General features: G+C 39.8%; 1 protein-coding gene across 1 annotated transcript; it reads left to right on the top strand.

The window, feature by feature from the left end:
- Nucleotides 1-1778: 1778 nt before the first annotated feature.
- Nucleotides 1779-16260, top strand: LOC109036722 (uncharacterized). The gene is made up of 7 exons (XM_019051082.2): nucleotides 1779-1931; nucleotides 4786-4833; nucleotides 7648-7988; nucleotides 9310-9513; nucleotides 11335-11562; nucleotides 13537-13649; nucleotides 14526-16260. Exons 2-7 carry the CDS (start codon nucleotides 4799-4801, stop codon nucleotides 16059-16061), a joined length of 2457 nt encoding a protein of 818 aa, XP_018906627.2. The 5' UTR covers nucleotides 1779-1931; nucleotides 4786-4798; the 3' UTR covers nucleotides 16062-16260.
- The last annotated feature ends 2749 nt before the right edge of the window (nucleotides 16261-19009 follow it).

The following is a 19009-nucleotide window of genomic DNA, read 5'->3' as shown; positions in this document are numbered from 1 at the left end:
CGTGTGAGGAATTTGCGATTTGACTATTGATTCTTACGTAAAGTTCGCGAGAAGCACGATGGTCCCACTGGTTTTCTCTGAAATCAACTCCCAAGCTCAAAAAAATCTCTCAAGTTGAGGCCAAAATGGAGGGGATGTCCCACGCTATCCTGAGAGTCCACCTTTACATTAAGACAAACTCTCCATGCAAAGATAGGAATGAACAAATACATTAGCAGGGTTGCCGTGTTTTCAGTTTTGGAGTCCCCAAATAAAATGGCAGCCCTGTCAATGTATTTGCTCCCTACCTTTGCATGGAAAGTTTGTCTTGATGTAGAGGTGGACTCTCATGATAGCATGGGATATCCCCGGCTATTTTGGCCTCAATTTGAGAGCTTTTTTTGAGCTTGGGAGTTGATTTCAGAGAAAACCAGTGACACCATCGTGTTCCTCGCGAACGTTTACCTAAGAATCAACAGTCAAATCGCAAATTCGTCACACATGCAACATCTCCATTAAAGTAAAAAATTTGGCGGTGAACGGATTCAACAGTAGAAAAATTCGTTTAAGTCAAGGAAAGCTTCCTTCTTCGGGGGCAAATTTTAGGTCATGGGCTGAAATCGCAGGCCCACGATAGATATTTGGTAAAGTTCAAAGCTCAAAATTGAGGAAAAGGTAAACACTGCGCAAACGAAGACATGCGTTTACGTAGCACAGTGGCTCGAGTCAATCAGAAAGGTCGGACATGAAACATTAGACTAAAACTGCAAAGGATGTGTCCCATTATGGAGGGTATTTTGGCCCTAACTTTGGTCGTAAATTGAAACAGCTTAGAATAATGTCATGTATGGTCAAATCGACTCTTAATCATCTACCCTGTGGGAACTTGTCCTTATTTGAGGTGTTTTTGAAAGGTTTTTCCCTGATTTACCAGCAGAAAGTAGTGAAGTTTTGCAGTTCTCTCGAAAAATTTCTCATTTTCGGTCCTGGATTAGATTGTTCATGTATGAGCACAAGCAACTACCACTTTCTTCTTTAAATATGTTGTAATGGGTGTACTGAAGATTAACATATTCGAATATGAAAGTGGTAGTCGCTTGTGCTCATACATAAACAATATGATTTAGGACCGAAAACGAGCAATTATGCAAGAAAACTGCAAAACTTGACTACTTTGCGCTGGTAAACCAGGCAAAAACCTTTCAAAAACACCTGAAATAAGGACAAGTTCTCAGAGGGCAGATGACTAAGAGTCGATTTGACCATACATGCCATTATTCTAAGCTGTTTCAATTTTCGACCAAAGTTAGAGCCAAAATACCCTCCTTAAGGGGACACATCCTTTTGATGTTTAGTTCGTCACTTTTCCAATTTCAAGGGCTGCTTTTAGAAAAAAATTTCGCGAGGAAACCGATGAGACCATTTTCAAAACCTCAATGTTTAGTGAAAACGGAGGTATGAGCTTTTAAAGTTGCAAAATTTTTTCCGACTTCGCCGATTGACTCGATCCACTCTGCGTCGTGTCACCTGCATGACATTACGAAAGACGAGGTAACTTCCGCGGCGTGAAAAGATAAACAACCGCCAAAAGCGTAGAGCTTGAGTTTGATTGCTGATTGCCGCTCCACCAAACGACCGCAAGTTTCTTAAAGCTCGGGAACTTTGGTCTTTGTCGACAGCATTTCTTGATCTACAAAGCTTGAGACTACAAAGCTCCATTATCGGCGGCCTGGACCGCGTCTGAGAAGTTACACGTGGGGAGGAACAACAAAATGACCAAATGGCGATGGAGTTACAATCTATTTCACTACCGAGAAAATGACTGAAAATTGAGTATATAGTGTAAGTCTTGAAAAAGCTCACTGTTTTCAATGTTACGGTGAAGTTGAGTGCGTTCCGGGTGACAGCGTTTTACGTATATAAATAGCGTTGAGTGAAAGAGGGAACTGAAAGTAAGTTATAATTTCTCAACTAACTCTCTTGCACTGAAAAAAGTTCTCGGCGTTTTTACCAAGGTCCGTTGGTACCTTTACCATCACACTTTTTTTTGGTAATTTTACCAAGACAGGCTGGTAAACTTACCTAAAAACCGGTATTTTTACTGTTTTTTTTTCAGGTAAGAATACCACTTTTATTGGTAATCAATAATTCCCGGTAACTTTGCCATTTTATCTCGGTAATTCTACCATAGTCGATAAAAAATATTGGCGTTTTTACCAAGGTCCAGTAAAATTACCGAGAAAGTTCAATAATTTTACCGAGATTTCACGGTAAAATTACCAATTCCATAAATGGTGAGAATTTTACTATGATAAAACTGGATCAAATAGAACCCTGAATTCTTGGTAATTTTACCCTTTTCTTAGTAAATACACCGAGATTTTTTTTTCAGTGTATGGGTGTCATTACAAATGAGTTTATCAGGAGTGCTCGTGAGAAAACATAGGTAATCATGCAGGTTCATGAAATTTTTTTGAGAGATATATGTTGTTACAGGATGCCCGCTCATTCTTATAGAGAAAAAATCATTCCACTGAATGTTTCAGGGTTTTCTGATTAAAATTTAATGTTGTCTCTATCTTTTCTGCGGGAAAGAGATCTCACAACTCGAGTCAAGACACAAACATGTTTACTAAATTAGTTGAACACCTCTCATTTTTTTTCATCATTGGAAAGTATCGCTAAATATGGCAAAACTTCCATACCGGGAATATATATTTTCTCTACTTCATTCACAATTGGACGTATTTCTGCCAAACGGAACGATGTGCATTAAGACATGAGCCCTGAAACCCATAAGAATGTATGCATAACAAGGCTCACGTCATAATGCACATACTTCTGTTGGGCAGAAATACGTCCAAATATTTATCGTGGGCCTGCGATGTCAGCCCATGACCTAAAATTATCCCCGGAGAAGGTAGCTTTCCTCTACTTTTACGAATTTGTCTGCTATCGAATCCTTTCACCGACTGTAATGATGTTAATATTAGAAATTCTTTTAACGCACTCTCAAATTTTTTGCGTCAATAATTTTCCTCGAGTTTTCTGGCAGCTTTATATAGAAAGTATAACCTCTCCTGATCCTTAGACTGCGGCTATACTGCCGTGCTAAGGAAGAACGTCGTACCAGCATTCGAGAGTAGCTAAATTTCCTTCAATAAAATGTTTATTATTTAAGAAAGTTATGAATATTTTTCCTTTAAATTTTCAGAATCTTTAGGTAAAGTTGCGAACTAAATTATCTACTTGAAAAAAAAGTGCAAAGTTAAATATCAACACAACCGAAGATAGGAGAGACGTTTTTGGGTCTGGTTTTTATAAGTTTTCTCCCGAATCAGAGCGAAGCATCGCGAGCTCACGTCTCGCGCCGAAGCGCCTTCAATTTTGCAGACGCAACACGGACATCCATCAAACACGAATAGTTGTATCCCTGCGCCGCGCCGTCGTCTACTCCCATGTTGTGTTTGTTCCGTCTGTCTCATTTGTAGTGGTGCTTCAAGGGCTACGTTAGCGAAACAGCCGAAGATGGGAGAGATGTAATCGGACCTCTTTCTAACCTTTCCTCTCGAATTCAAGCAATACCTCATTGATGGCATAAAACGGAGCATGGACCTCTGGACAAGGAACGAATTTCAGCATTCTGATATACTTTTTTTAACCAAAATTTCACGTAGAACACGATGCGCACAACGAAAATTACCGAAATCAACTACTTACGAAGATATTTAATGATTCTTGATGCGTGAATTCAAACCACACGCTCATGAAAACTCAATGCTCTACGTAACTCACATCGCGCGATAAACGCGTTATCATGACAGTCTCTGCGATATAAAAATCTGGCAACCTCGATCTTGACGCTTTGGCTCAGCTATAGCAAATTGCTTATAATTTGAACAAAACATTGTGAGAAATAAACAGTGCTCGATTGAGAGGCTCGCTGAAACCGTTGTAGTGCACGATTTGACTCACGTAGCGCTTTGAGTTTCTTATGAGCGGGAAGTTCGAATTCCTCGTAACAAATGTGAAATAAAAACGTAAATACCTTTGTTAGGAGTTGATTTCGGCCATTTTCGTTGCGCGAATCGTGTTCTACGTGAAATTCTGGTTAAGAAACTTGTATCAGAATGCTGAAATTCGTACCTTGTCTAGTGGTCCATTGCGAGTTCACGCATCGCGCCTTCAATTTCGCAGATACAACACGGACATCCATCAGGCACGAATAGTTGTATCTCTGCGCCGTCATCAAAGCGAGTCCTCTCTCTTACTCTATTTCCATGTTGTGTCGGTTCCGTCTGTCTTATTTTTAGCGGGGCTTAAATGGCGACGCACAGTGGATTGAGTCAATTAGAGAGGTCGGACATGACATTTTTTACTAATACTGCAAATTATGATGTTTATTTTTTCACATTTCAAAATTCAAGGGGTGCTTATTGAAGAAAATTTTACGAAGAAACCAATGGAATCACATTTAGAACATTAAATTTGTGTATAAACGGAGTTATAAGCGTTTAAAGTTTCCAAATTTTGTCCGACCTCTCCTATTTACTCAATCTACTGTGCGACATGAGCAACACAGCCAAAGAATGACTTGGATCAAATTAGTTGACCAAACTGGGTATCGGGTGAAACAAATTGGGTTGAGTGTCTAGCCACCGGCGGGAAATGAGGACTTTCATTGGGTCATTGAGTTGATTGGTTTTGATTGTTTTTTGGTTCATTTGGGCCTTATTGATTGCAAACCTATTACCTATCCTTTGTAAACAATTTCTTACGATATTCTCTAAATTTTTTGTCCTACAGGTTCAATTCAGTCATGTGGGTCTCCTCTTCAACAAAAGGAGCTCGACGGTAAGGATTACAAAGATATACCTACGAATTTCGTTTCTCGAACATTCGCTTTGATCGCGATGCTTCAAATTATCCACCGTTGCCTTTTCCTTCTTTCCTTTTCTTTTCAAATTATTACCTATTGACGATAGGTAAATCTCAAATATGGCAAATCGAGATGCACCTTCTTTGAGGTTATTACCGTCATTCCTAGGAGAAAACGTGTTGAAAAAAATTACAACAATTTTTAAATACTGTCAAATTCGCGGAAGAGAGAACTCTTTTCAGATATTTTTGAAAATTAAATTTACTGCATCAGAAAAAAAAAACACATTGGATCTAGAGTCCAGACTCTTGAAAACATTGACGAGAAAACGGACTCTTGATTCAATCAGATTTAAGCTTAAATCAAAAGGAAAACAGCTCAAATTAAAAGGCTTGGTTGTTGATTTAAGCTGAAGTCTGATTGAATCAAGAGTATTTTTTCTTGTCGATGTTTGACGTTCTGTTGTGACATAGTTGCTTCAGGCGCCGCCGCACGGCGGGCGGGCGGGCGGCCAGCGCAAAACGCGCGTTGGCGCCTACAAACCTAAGTGGATACTTCAAGCATTGTGCAATGCGTGAAGTATCCACTTAGGTTTGTAGGCGCCAGTGAGCCTCTCGCGCTGGCAGCACGCCGCTCCGCTCCGTTAGGCTTTAATATTTAGAGTTTTTCAACTCATGATTTTGAAATGTTAGCGCACTCTGCATTGATGTCGATGACGTCGATGTCGAAGAATCTGAACTCTGGATCCAATGTGTTTTTTTCCAGTGTGATGGGGGTAAAATTGTCTTTCAGGATTCTTTAAAGAACTAATCGTGGGTACCTTTTGTTAAAGTTTCTTGGACACTATTTTTTACACGATTTAAGTTTTGAGAAACTACTGTACATCTATTAAGAGTCGTTTTAAATATTTTTTCTTACATTTTACGTACGCACAGGCCATTGTTATATTACTCTCTGGCGCTCTGCCATATCTGCCACGTTTCTCGATCAGTGGCGTGGCGTGAATAATCGATTATCGATATCTCTCCATTTGAAGCTATGGTAAAGAATCGATTACTAAGGTGTTCGCTGCGAACACCCTGATAATCGATCTTTTTTCATAGGTTTAAATGGCATAACAATCGATATATCGCAATTCACGCCACGCCACTGTTCTCGATCCTTCCACAGTCCTACAGGGAGTTACGATATTTCGACGGTGTCAGTCGGCAATCACATAACTCGTTTGCGGCGTCTGAAAATCTCCGTCTCTATGTTATTTATTTAAAGGAGAACAAATTGACATCATTCCTTGAAGATTTTGCAGAATTTTCTTCGCACAGAAAAGAAAAATCATGACAGTTTTAAAGAATTGCAGTTTAGTAGTCTTCCGTTTAAAAAATAAAGTATGATAGGAAGTCTGCGAATCGAGTTATGTGATTGCCGACTTACACCGTCGATTTCTCTTACAGTGGTAAGGCGTGAGTGATCGCTTATCGATTTTCTCCATTTGAAGCTATGGTGAAGAATCGATTTTTAAGGTTTCCGTTGCAAACACCCTGTTTATCGCTCCTTTTCCATAGGTTTAAATGACAGATCAATCAATACATCGCATAACACGCCACGCCACTGCTCTTTTGCAATAATGATCCAGTCTCGACAACAATGTTGCCTTGTTAAAGGGATCGAAATCATTTTGAACTCTACCGTAAAATTGTAAGCACGACTGAGAAAGTCGGTACGGAAGGGTATGGATTCGATCGACATGAATTGATTGAAAAATAAAAACGTGAATCATTCGACCGACAAGTGATTAAAGAGCCGGTGTCGATTCCATTGACATGCACTGAAAAAAAAATCTCGGTGTATTTACTGAGAAAAGGGTAAAATTACCGATAATTCAGGGTTCTATTTGATCCCAATTTTTTCTTGGTAAAACTACCATTAATGGAATTGGTAACTTTACCAAGAAATCTCGGTAAAATTATTGAACTTTCTCGGCAATTTTACTAGACCTTGGTAAAAACACCAATATTTTGTATCGACTGTGGTAGAATTATTGAGATAAAATGGCAAAGTTACCGGGAATTGATTACCAATAAAAGTGGTATTCTTACCTGAAAAATACAGTAAAAATACCGGTTTTTAGGTAAACTTACCAGTCTGTCTTGGTAAAACTACCAATTTTTAAAAAAAGTGAGATGGTAAAGGTACCAACGGACCTTAGTAAAAACGCCGAGAATTTTTTTTCAGTGTGAATCGATCGAATCCATACCCTGTTCGGTATAGAACCTGGGATCCACTAGGAGCATGTTAAGAGCGATGATTCTTTTTACGGTGCTCAGAGGAAATGTCCATTAGAAAATGTCCAGTAAGAATAATGTCCTATGTAAAATTTCCAATTACAATTCCAAAAGAAAATAATGTCCTAACTGCAAAATGCCCTACAAAAAAATATGTTCCAAGAGAGAACGTGTCCAAATCGTTGCAAAAAAATGAGAATTTGGAACTTCCAACTGCCCAGTTGTTAAATTCATTGGGTTAGGTCACAAAATTCTTTCATAGTGTTTAGTATTTTTTTCTACTTTTCTTGACAATTTTTTTGAAGTTCTTTGAAGAAAGACAAATAAGAAACTGAAATTTTTGTTGACATTGCAGTTTATGGACATTTTGTGTTGAGTAATAAACAATGTTTGGGCATTTAAGTGTGGACGTTTTTGGTGATTGAACATTTTGTGTTGGACATTTCCACCTGTCACCCTTTTTTCACCGTCTATGTGCACGTTGAGGATTATCTCTTGAATTTTCAGTCACTGGATATGGCTGGTGCTGCTACTCTCGCTGCAAGTAGTGCACGGGGCTGAAGAAACACCCGCAGAAAACACCACCCCTGAGAATACTTCCACAACTCCAGACAGTTCCACAAATCAAAACAGCACAACTCAATACAACTCCAACAATAATTCCACAAACAACGATTGCGACTGCAATTGCGATTATTTTATGCGACAAGTCACGTGTCCTTTCGACCACTTGGATAATCCGCATTACGATAAACAGAATGATATTCTTATATTCATCGATCAGTACGTTGGAAGAGTCTGCATGTACGACCCAAACACTGGTTGCACATCCTGCACCTGTGAATTAGGTAATCCTTTTTTCGGTACCTACCCTAAACTCGAAAATTACTGAGACAAATTAGCGGAATGGTGATTTCAAAAGACGGTTACAACTTAGGTCTTCTTCTTCCGCGAACGACTGGGGCCATAGCCCTGTTTGTCAGGCAGTCTCGAATCGAGCACATTAAATCGTATTCGTTTTATAAAATTCAAAAATCGGTAAAAATTAAGGATTTGTCCGATCGATAAAAATCGTCAATGGAATAGTTAATCATCGTCAGAAGAAGAGAGCCAGCTTTGTACATATAGATTATATTTTGCAATAAGGAACCACTATTTCTGGTCCATTTTAGAAACAACATACATGCCATAGGTTTCGGTTTCCCTATACAGATATGTGCTTTTATGTAAGGGCCAGAGATATTGGCTGCTTATTGCAAAATGTAATCCATATACCCATCTCTGAGGCAGTCGCCTAAGTAATCGTTTCGTCGGTTGTCTTAACGGGCTGCATGTTACTTAGGTCCATACGATATTTGGACGTATTTCTGTCAAACGGAACTAAGCGCCATAGGGTGAGGAAGGTAGAGGGGGGCTTGAATTGGCGGCGAAACCGGGCGTCGGGCTCATTCCCTTCCTACACTCGCAATGCTTTTCCATGGCGCTTAGGTCCGTTTGACAGAACGCGCTATCCGGCATTCTAAATTCCTCAAAAGGAACTCAAATTGGCGCTTAGTTCCGTTTGACAGAAATACGTCCATTTTATAGTGTGCTTAAATAGGGTCGTATTCTCGTATTTAATATAGTTTAAATGAAACGACGACTATGAGAACTCGATTTTTAAAGGAAGATTCTGAGAACTCAATTTCAAAACGACAGCAATTGTGCGACAAGAGATTTGACCAAATATTTTTAATTTTTATTTAAGTTATTCTTCCACCTTTTTAGCGCTTTGGCTACGTACTCACCTACAAAGTCATTTTAACTAAGTTTAGATTTTTACTTCACTCAGAGATATTCTCACTCTTCGAATGTAACTTACGTTGAAAAAAAACAAAAAAAACACACAGGTTCTAGAGTCCAGACTCTTGAAAACATTGACAAGGAAAAATACTCCTGCTAAATGTTTAAATCAAAGGAAAATCCGCTCAAATTAAGAGGTTTGGTTCTTGATTTAAGCAAAAATCCGATTGAATCAAGAGTATTTTTTCTTGTCGATGTTTTTAAGAGTCTGCACTCTAGATCCAATGTGTTTTTTTTCCAGTGTAAAACGCGTAAACGGAGTTATTTTTCTGTAATGGGCATACTTTGAGAGAGATTTCACACTTTAACATTGCTTTGTACCTGCAGATGAGCCACTGGGCTCAGTGATCCCGCTTCTGGACTCATGCAACGAGTATATAATTGGCTACGGACCGAAAATGGCGAAGATGAAGTGGGACGGATGCTGCGATACTTGTCCGGAGATCACTATTATAAGTCGACATGACAAAGAAAAACGTGGTGTCGTATTCAACGACGGAAAGGCCGACCCCTTCGGGCATCTCCTCATGAGTAAGATTTTGTCCACTCATCATTCCAAAAGCACAAAAGCCTGTATTTAGGTTACGAGGGGTCCCGTGCCCCGGCCTTTATGCGGCCCAACCACAGATGAGTGCTCCGCGGGCCTCTTTGAGTCACTTCGTGAACATTTTTAAAAAAAAAATGAAATGATGGGTCGCAGAGCTGCCTAGAGTACCTATATAGCGAGAATATGGACAGATGTGAAACTCCGAAAATCCATCAGGCCCTCACCGATGCTTCTGTGAATAAAGTTAGGGTCCAGAAATGCAGCCAACCTATGAATTTCGATTATCCAGACCGATTTACTAATACAATTGTTACGAACCATCGTTTAAAAATCACGTATTTGACTCAGTTTTTGCATAAATTTACTCATTTTTGCGGAAGAACGCCCATTTCTGTACATTTTTGGCCATCTTGGTTAGAATTGGAATTTGCAGACTGACAGTGAAATTTTGTGTGTTAGAAGTTGGTTAGAAGGATGGCTGAACTTTTGGGCCCTAAGCCCTCCATGAACCGATCTGTCGGTACTCTCCCTATACAGGTACTCTACCGTGCCCCGGCCTTTATGCGGCCCAACCACAGACGAGTGCTCCGCGGGCCTCTTTGAGTCACTTCGTGAACATTTTTTTTAAAAAAAAAAAAAAAAATGAAATAATGGGTCGCAGAGCTGCTGTGATAGCGAAGAGAGCAGTGAGGGTCAAATTTTCGAAATTGAGTTTCCTTCAAAATTCGTCTGATCTCTCTTCGATGAAATCACTGAAATATCTGCCGTGATAGTGAAGAGAGCAGCACTGCCGTGCTAAGGATGAACGCCGTACGAACATTCGAGAGTTGCAAAATTTCCTTCCGTAAAATGTTTATATTTGAGAAAAGATACGAGTATTTTCCTTTGAAATTTTCGGGGACTTCCGGTGAAATTGCGAGCAGAATTATCTGAAAAATTGGAAGGAAAATATTCATAAGTTTACCAGGAAATTTGTGTTTTATTAAAGGAAATTTGGTAACGCATGAAGGCTCGTACGGCGTTCTTCCTTAGCACGGCAGAGTAGAGAGTGTCGAATTTTCGAAATAGAGTCTCCTTCAAAATACATCTAAGCTCTTTTAGATGAAATCACGGAAATTGCCAAAACAACAAAATTCAACTTAATTGTATCGAAACGAGACATGTGAGAAAGCCACGTAAGGGCGCAAGAAAGACGCAGTTTCAGGAAAGACAGCAACAAGTGACATTATTCTCCCAAAGATCCAATAAAAATAGTGCTTTCAAGTAAAAAGCCGCCCTCCTCTGCCAATTTTTAACCTGAAAACGCGTTTGTTGCGTGTCCAAAATGCAATCACGAAAGCATGCAGAAGATACGGCTGCACTTACGGCTGTCTTGCCTAACAATGATCTAGTATGAAAATGAAAAATACCCTTTTCTTGTGATTGAAATAAAATCAGTCGATTTTGAATCATCCAAACGATTGCTAGGAACCCTGGTAAAAATTGGCAGTAGAATCAGTGTTCCAAAATACCATAGACCTACGGCCGGCTGTAAAATTTCCAATAGCTTCTATAGCCGGCTACACAATTTTTTATAGCCTTTTATAGCCGATGGCGACTAAGCACGCATGTTGGCTAAAAAAACTCCAACAAAACCAAAAAATTAAATTTCCCAATTGAATCTGGCAATAGCCGATGTGGCTTGGTTCCTTTCTGTTAAACACGGTCCATTTGAGGAGAAAGAAAGAAACATTTTAAATCAGACGCTAAATATCATTACGACTGATTTAGGAGTTTCTGATATTATAACGACTGAATTGTTGCAGATACTAAAGGACCTGTAAAACCTAACGGCGAAACGGAGAGTGGGTTCGCCACTTTGTACCGATACGTGGCGAGGGAGTGTGGTTTGAAGGACGCTCTCGGGAAGGATGACAGAGAAGACTACCTCAACGGAATCGCGTTTAATTGCAACTACACAACAATGTACATGTGCGAGACGAAAAAGAAAAAAATCTACGGTTTCGACTACGATCTCAAAACTGGCAAACCAAGTGAGTGCGCCCACAAAATGCCAATATTTGATATAATTTTAAATCGACGGTGTAAGTCGGCAATCACATATCTGAAATCTGAATCACTGCGGTGTCTGAAAATCTCCGCCTCTATGTTATTTTTTTAAAGGAGAACAAATTGACATCATTCCTTGAAGTTTTTGCAGAATTTTCTTCGCGCAGAGAAGAAAAATCACGGCAGTTTTGAAGAATTGTCGTTGAGTAGTTTTCCGTTTAAAAATTAAAGTATGACAGGAAGTCTGCGACGTTGCAAAACGAGTTATGTGATTGCCGACTTACACCGTCGAAATGCCGATTGATTTTTCATCTCTCTTACTAGAAAATTCTGTATAAATTCCTGGCTATGAATGGCTTATTTCTCCTTCAATTTTTTTTTGAAAATGCATTTATTATTACTATTATTGCTTTTATTTGTCATATTTTAATCGTATAGAAAATTCTCATGGGCCCCCAAAAAATAAATGGTTGTCAACGCCTGAATCGAAGAGATCATAATGATATTTACATTTCGTCACCTTCCGGCCAACTTATCATAAGCGCCATACGACGTTCACAAATTTCCGCCGCCATTTTATTTCTTCCGAGAGAAATTTTTCAACGAAACTGTCCGAAAATTTCACTGAATTACCTTTGTGCTGCCGATAAAATTCAGTGAAATTTCCAAACAAATTCAGCTAACAATTTCTCTGTAAAAAAATCCAATGGCGGCGGAAATTTTGAAACGTCAAGTGGCGCTTGTGATACTTAGGCCGGAGATGAAGTGCAAATATCACTCTAAACTCTTCGATTCAGACGTAGAAAACATTTTATCTCTTGGGAGCCCGCATGAGAATTTTGTCACACGATTAAAACATGACAAAAAAATCAATAATAGTAATAATAAATTAATTGTTTTTATTTTATTTATTTTTTTAAAAAGAATATCTAGGAGCAAAAAGCCAGTAGGTAGGGTCATAGCCTAGAAATTCATACGGAATATTCTGGTAAGACAGCCGACTCGTTGTCTCGGTAAATATTGAACGTAGGAAGTTGCTGCTTGGACGGATCTTATTATTTTTAACTAATCTACAAGAATCAAGCATTAAAACAAAATTCTGTGATCAGCGCAACTGACCCATTCAACCTTTTTTGTGTCGCTTTTTTGCCCTTTTTCACGTCTCACCCTTTAGGTGATTCGATGGACGCCATATTTTGTGTCAGAACGGCATGCGATATATCGCATAAATTGGCTCCATTTTTCAGCTACTCGTCATTTTTCTCTAATTTTGAGATCGCAATTCGGTTGTCAGGAGACTAAAGCACTCACTTACCAATTTTAACAAAAAAATTGAACGTGATAAAGGCGTGGTTTTTTTTTTAGAGAAAAAACATCGCATTCGATACTGATATCGAAACTGCACTTGAATGCGATATTTTCTCCTCTTAAAAAACCACGCCTTCATTACGTTGAATTTCTTTGTTAAAATTGGTAAGTGAGTGCTTAAGTCTCCTGACAACAGAATTGCGATCTCAAAATTGTAGAAAAATGACAAGTAGCTGAAAAAATGGAACCAATTGATGCGATATATCGCATGCCGTTCTGACCTAAAATATGGTGTGCATCGAATCACCTTAAGTCGGAAGGAGTGGAACGAAAAGTTAGGCAACACGTTTTTAATTGTTATCTTCCTACACCGAGCCTCTCGCGCAGTGATTTTTTCCATGACTCAACGCGGTGTAATTCGACGTTTTTAAAACTTACCGCGCACCCCTTGAATCAATAAAAAAAAAAATTGCGTTTTGCTCAGAGCTAACATACAAATTTTAAGCTCGCCTTAAGTATAAAAAGCTGCTATCTTTCTTTGAATACTTATAGGAAGGAGGGAAGATTAAGTATGCCCTCTTTTTTCGCGTCGTATCCGGGTTTCCAAGCCCAGACAAGCTTCCAATGTCTTAATTCAACATATTTTTCAGGCAATAAGAGGACGGTGTTCGATTATGATAAAGCAAATCAAGATGGGAGACCTAATGGACTGACAATCGATTGCTGCGGGAAATTATGGGTCGGTAGTCAAGGAGGTGGGAAAGTAAGTGCATTTTTCAGTGCTTCGAGTACTCTCAAAAAACTTGCTTGTTTTTATTATGAAAAAAAGATAATAATAATTTCCTCACGAGACATTCATAAAAAATACTATATAAATAGAAAGAAAAATACGAAGATATAAATGCAATGGGTCACCGAACCATGGACATTTTTGACTTGCAAATACATTTTTCTGAAAATGAATAACGCGTAAAACAAGATGCGCACATCAGAGATGCGAAAGAGTAACTCAGACATTGAAAAATGCGCAGTTCAAAAAGCGCAACTTTAAAACGACCCGGTTTCGCGCCAAACCGAATGATGTCATTTGGCACCAATCAGAAGCGAGCTTTGGTTTCTTTGGCTTCCGTCAAATGTCTTTCTACTCCTCGCAATTGGAAGCAATAAAGTAGTCGAAACTATAACTTCAGAATCACAGAATCGAATTTAATTCTAGTTACCTGCAGTTAAGAAGCAACAATTTCACTTTGAAATAAGATCTATTTTAACAAACATTAGCGGGTAATGAGAAAAAATAGCAATTTGACTACCGTATTACATATTCCATCATTTTCCCGTCATTTCAGCACGTCTGAAATTCCATCGAGTCTTTGAGCTTTTTAAAAGTGGGCTTGTACGGGATTTCGGTTCCAAAAATACGCAATGAATCAACACGCAATCTACTCACATAGTATGTATTTTCAACAAATTGAATAAAAAACACAAAGTTTAGACACCAATATTAAAAGTTTATCAATACAGTTAAATTCTAGCACGAGAATGAATTTACGCAACCAATATCAGTAACGTTAAAAAAGTATGCAGTCAACGGAAAACCTATTTGTCAAACTTTTCAACTGGATCATTCGAAATATTTCAGGTGCTTCAAGTGGACCCGGAGACATCTGAGGTACTGCGAGAGATCCCATTCCCCGTCAGAGATGTGATTGCTCTCACATTTGGTGGTTGCGGACTTGATGTTCTGTACGTCACGACTTCACAGCGATTTCTGACTTGTGACGAGAAAAAGGAACAGCCTCAGGCAGGCAGTGTTTTCGCCGTCTACAACCTGTGTGCGCAAGGATTGCCGGCCAACGACGCCTGCATCTGTAGGGGCGGCTGCTTCTGCAGTGGATTCTACAACCCTTGCGGGTGCACGAGCTGCGGAAAATACGACAAAAATGACGATGATAAAGACAATAATAACGACGGGAACAGCCAGGATAAAAATTCCAACAACGGTGGAAGCGAAAGTAACAACAACGATAGCAATAATAGTGGTAATAATACCACTAATAGCAACTCGAATTCTTGCAAATCATGCGGATACGGTGGAAAATACGGTTTCCGCACGGCATCCAGTGGAGACTACCAAAGATGCTGTGGATGTTGTGACGTTTGCGGAGGAGTTGGCTACAGATTCGGCGCATGCTCCAAAGGAGGATCCTGTGGAGGTGGCAAATCTGGTGGATGCAACAACGGTTACGGGTCGTGTGGCTGTGACAATGGTTACGGGTCGTGTGGCTGCTCAAAATCTGGTGACTGTAACAATGGCTACGGATCATGCGGCTGTTGTAAATCGTGTGGGAGTGGTAACGGCTACGGATCGTGTGGCTGCTGTAACTCTGGTGGATTTAACAGTTACGGCTTGTGCGACTGCGGTAAATCGTGTGGGAGTTCGTGTGGGAGTAGCAATGGTTACAGTTCGTGTTGCTGCTGCAAATCGTACGTTAAGGATTCCGGTACATCGACAAACAACACATCGGGTTGCAGCTGTGGAAATGGGGTGAACGGGTCATGTGGAGGATGTGGGAACGGAAACTGCGGATATAATGGGTCATGCGGAAGTAGTGGGTCATGCGGAGGCTGTGGAAGAAGCGGTTGCGGGTCGTGTGGAGGCAACGGAGGAGATGGTTACGGATCGTGTGAAAGCTGCGGCAGAGGCGGTTATACCTCGTGTAAAGGCTGCGGATCATGCAGTTGCTACGGATTAAGTGGACCCTGTGGATCTTGTGGAGGGTGCGGATCATGTGGAGGTTCTGGATGTGGTGGAAGTTGTGGATCATGTGGAGGTTCTGGATGTGGTGGACGCTGTGGATCATGTGGAGGTTCTGGATGTGGTGGAAGCTGTGGATCATGTGGAGGTTCTGGATGTGGTGGACGCTGTGGATCATATGGCGGATCTGGATGTGGTGGACGCTGTGGATCATGTGGCTATGGATCGAGCGGGAACTGCTGCCCTAGCGGAAGCTCCGGACCACCTCGAGGTTCCTGCGGAAGTTGTAGCAGAGGTCCATACGGTTCTGGAAGAGCAGGTTACGTTCCTTGTGCTTGTGGATCTTCCAGAGGGAATGGTGGCTGTGACGATCTCGTTGAGGGGTTGTTATCAGTTCTTGCCGCTAGGAAGAATTACTAAGTTCTTTGAGCCATGCAGTAAGATCATTACTCATTAGCTGGTTCGATTTTACGCCTGAACTTGTCTTGGCGCCTTTTTGGCTGCCCAAATATCCGTCTTATTCAATGTCACGAATTGTTAGCAGTAATTCTCCACATTACTCGTGTCTTGAATAAAAAACAAACAGTAAATTGTATTAAAAATTGTATTTAAACTGAAATTTTTCATTGTTTCATTCCAAAGTAAATTCCTGATTTATAGGCCGCCCATCACGGAGAAAAAAGCTTCGTGGGTGGGACCCGAAGTTAAGGTCATATGGATCTCTGAAGTTTTCGGATTACGTTTTAAATACTTGAGGTCGAGCTGCCGAAGTTCGGGTCAGACATCTGAAATACTTCGATATATACCGAAGCGCCTCGATGTCTGACCCGAACTATATATAGAACTAGTATATATCGAAGTATTTCAGATGTCTGACCCGAACTTCGGCAGCTCGACCTAAGTTTTCAGATAAGTGGTCAGAAAACTTCAGAGATCCATATGACCTCAACTTCGGGTCCCACGCACGAAGTTTTTTTCTCCGTAATAGTGCGGACGGAGACACACTTGAAACTTCACTAGAATTCAGAGAAAAGATACCAAGAAATTTGCCTTTTTGCTGTTAAAATCTGCGACTTATTCATTGTCACTAATTGATAGCACTTAAACTCCATATTACTCATGTCTCGAGAAAACAACCAGTATATGTTTTAATCTAACGAAAATTGGCATGGTTTTATTCCGAACTAACTTCTTTTTTTAAAGGCAGTCCAACTAGTACAATTCGAGTAAGAGTGATGTCGATATATTGCGATGTGATCGGAGAATGTATCGTGATTCTTTCGACGTCGACCATTGCAATATTATCAGATAAAAAGTTGCGATTTCATCGCATGAATGTCAATAAAATCGCGTTTCTATCGACGGCGATTTATCGCAAATTATTGAGAAAAAATGCGTGATAAATTGAGATAGTTTCGTTTTTGTCGAACGCGAGTTAATAGAGGGTTAAAGTCAGCAGTTGGAAAAATAATGTCGCCAGAAAAAGCTACATAAAATTCTAATCCGTCATATTTAGGGTACAAAATTGCCAGATTGATAAGGAACTTCACGTCTTATAATGGTAAAAAAATAAACGAAGTAAACAGCTCTTTACATGTTTCATAGAAATCCCCATGAGGTGAGCAAAAAATCCCGTATCACCTCGATCATTTTTTGGGTAATTGGACTTCAAGTTGAAAATTTGAAGAAGTTTTTAAGATCAAAAGTAGCTACTTTTTAATTTCCCTTAATGTGCTCTATCAAAAAGGGGGAAAACCCTAGCTCTGCCTAAAATCTTCCTAAACGGTCAATTCTATAAACTCTCCTAGCTTTTCAATCTTCATAGCACCAAACTGTTTTGGTCGCATCGCATTTACAGCTAGAGTCCACGTCAAATAAGTTTACGCACTTCCAGAAATCTTGATTCTTAAATTAACTTTGCACTGGCTTGACTGGCTAGTGGCTTGCATCTGAGGGCGTAGACTCTTGGCTGGTTAAAGGGGCGTTAGGGTGGGACTTATTTTTTTAAATCGACAAAACCAAATGTTGCATGGTCTTAAATGGTTCTATGTGATAAAAAAACACGGTAGCCAAGAGGATTTTGAGAAAAAAAATGTTTAACCCGGCGCGCACAGGGCCTAAACATCGAGATTTTTTTGGTTTTTTAGGCATTTTCGCCGTATATTTTTGATATTTTTGCCAGCAACACAGATTTGACGCTAGATGTCCAAAAATTGGTAAAAACCTAGCACATACCTTGCAGATTAAGGGAAAATTTTTGTTTTTCTCCTAGGTCACTTTCACTTCGCTTGGTAATGCCGAAACTCTCCGCTCGGCAGCTCTAAAAATCGAAATTTCGCCGTTTTTTAACGTATAATGAACTTTTTGAGCAACCTATAATGGTAGTAAAAATCCGAAAATTTGTGGAAAGCAAGTCCATACCATCAGTATGGAAGGGCAAATGTCAGAAAACTCCTAGGTCTTTCATTTTCTGCCAAGCTATGCATACAATGTTGGAAAACCCGTCAAAAATAGCTCAATTTTGACCGTTTTTTCGCGTTCGAAAATTTATTGGACGCCCTGTAATGACAATGAAGGTCCGAAATTTTGTGGAAAGTAAGTTCATACCATTTGTATGGAATAAAAAATTTTACTTGGTTCCTCCGTCTTATATTCTTCGCCCTGCGATACCCGAAATGGCAGCGAAAACGTCAAAAATACCTCAAATTGGCCGTTTTTGGAGAATTTTTTTGAACACCTTGCAGTGGCAGTGGAGGTCCAAAAATTTGTACAAAGTAAGTTCATACCATCCGCAAGGAATAAAAAAATCTACTTGGTTCCTATGTCTTACATTCCTCGTTGTGCGGTGCCCGCAATCACTTCGAAAACGTCAAAAATACCTCAATTCGGCCGTTTCTTCAATGGCGAAATTTATTAGACACCCTGTAATGACTCTGGAAGTTCGAAAATTGGGGGAAAGCAAGTCCGTACCACTAGTATGGAAGGGCAAATTTCAAAAGATCCATAGATGTTTGATTGTTTGTCGCACGGTGTCTTCAGATACACAAATAAGTGAAAAATACCTCCATTTTGACCGGTCTTTCGCCATCAAAATTTCATAGACACCCTGTAATGACAGTGGAGGTCGAAAACTTTGCTGAAAGTAAGTTCATTCCATCTTCATGCAATAAAAAATTCTGCTTCGTTCCTATGTTATGCATTCCTCGTTGTGCGGTGCCCGCAATCGTATCGGAAACGTCAAGTGTACCCGAATTCGGCCAATTTTCCGTGTGAAAAAATTTTTTGGCACCCTGTCATGAAATCGGGGACTCTTATAAGTGCAAGCAAATATACGTTGTACATCACTAAGGAACGGCAATTTTTCTAAG

This window comes from Bemisia tabaci, chromosome 9 (assembly GCF_918797505.1).
Source record: "Bemisia tabaci chromosome 9, PGI_BMITA_v3".
In the NCBI taxonomy this organism is placed as follows: domain Eukaryota; kingdom Metazoa; phylum Arthropoda; class Insecta; order Hemiptera; family Aleyrodidae; genus Bemisia; species Bemisia tabaci.
Note: the sequence above shows the minus strand (reverse complement) of the source record. Positions and strands in the feature narration are given on the sequence as shown.

Bases quoted from the DNA above. Each gene is read 5' to 3' on its own strand.
- LOC109036722 (XM_019051082.2), top strand. From the start codon at position 4,799: ATGTGGGTCTCCTCTTCAACAAAAGGAGCTCGACG. The intron at 4,834-7,647 runs GTAAGGATTACA...TTGAATTTTCAG, and splicing joins TCAACAAAAGGAGCTCGACG to TCACTGGATATGGCTGGTGC. The intron at 9,514-11,334 runs GTAAGATTTTGT...GAATTGTTGCAG, and splicing joins CTTCGGGCATCTCCTCATGA to ATACTAAAGGACCTGTAAAA.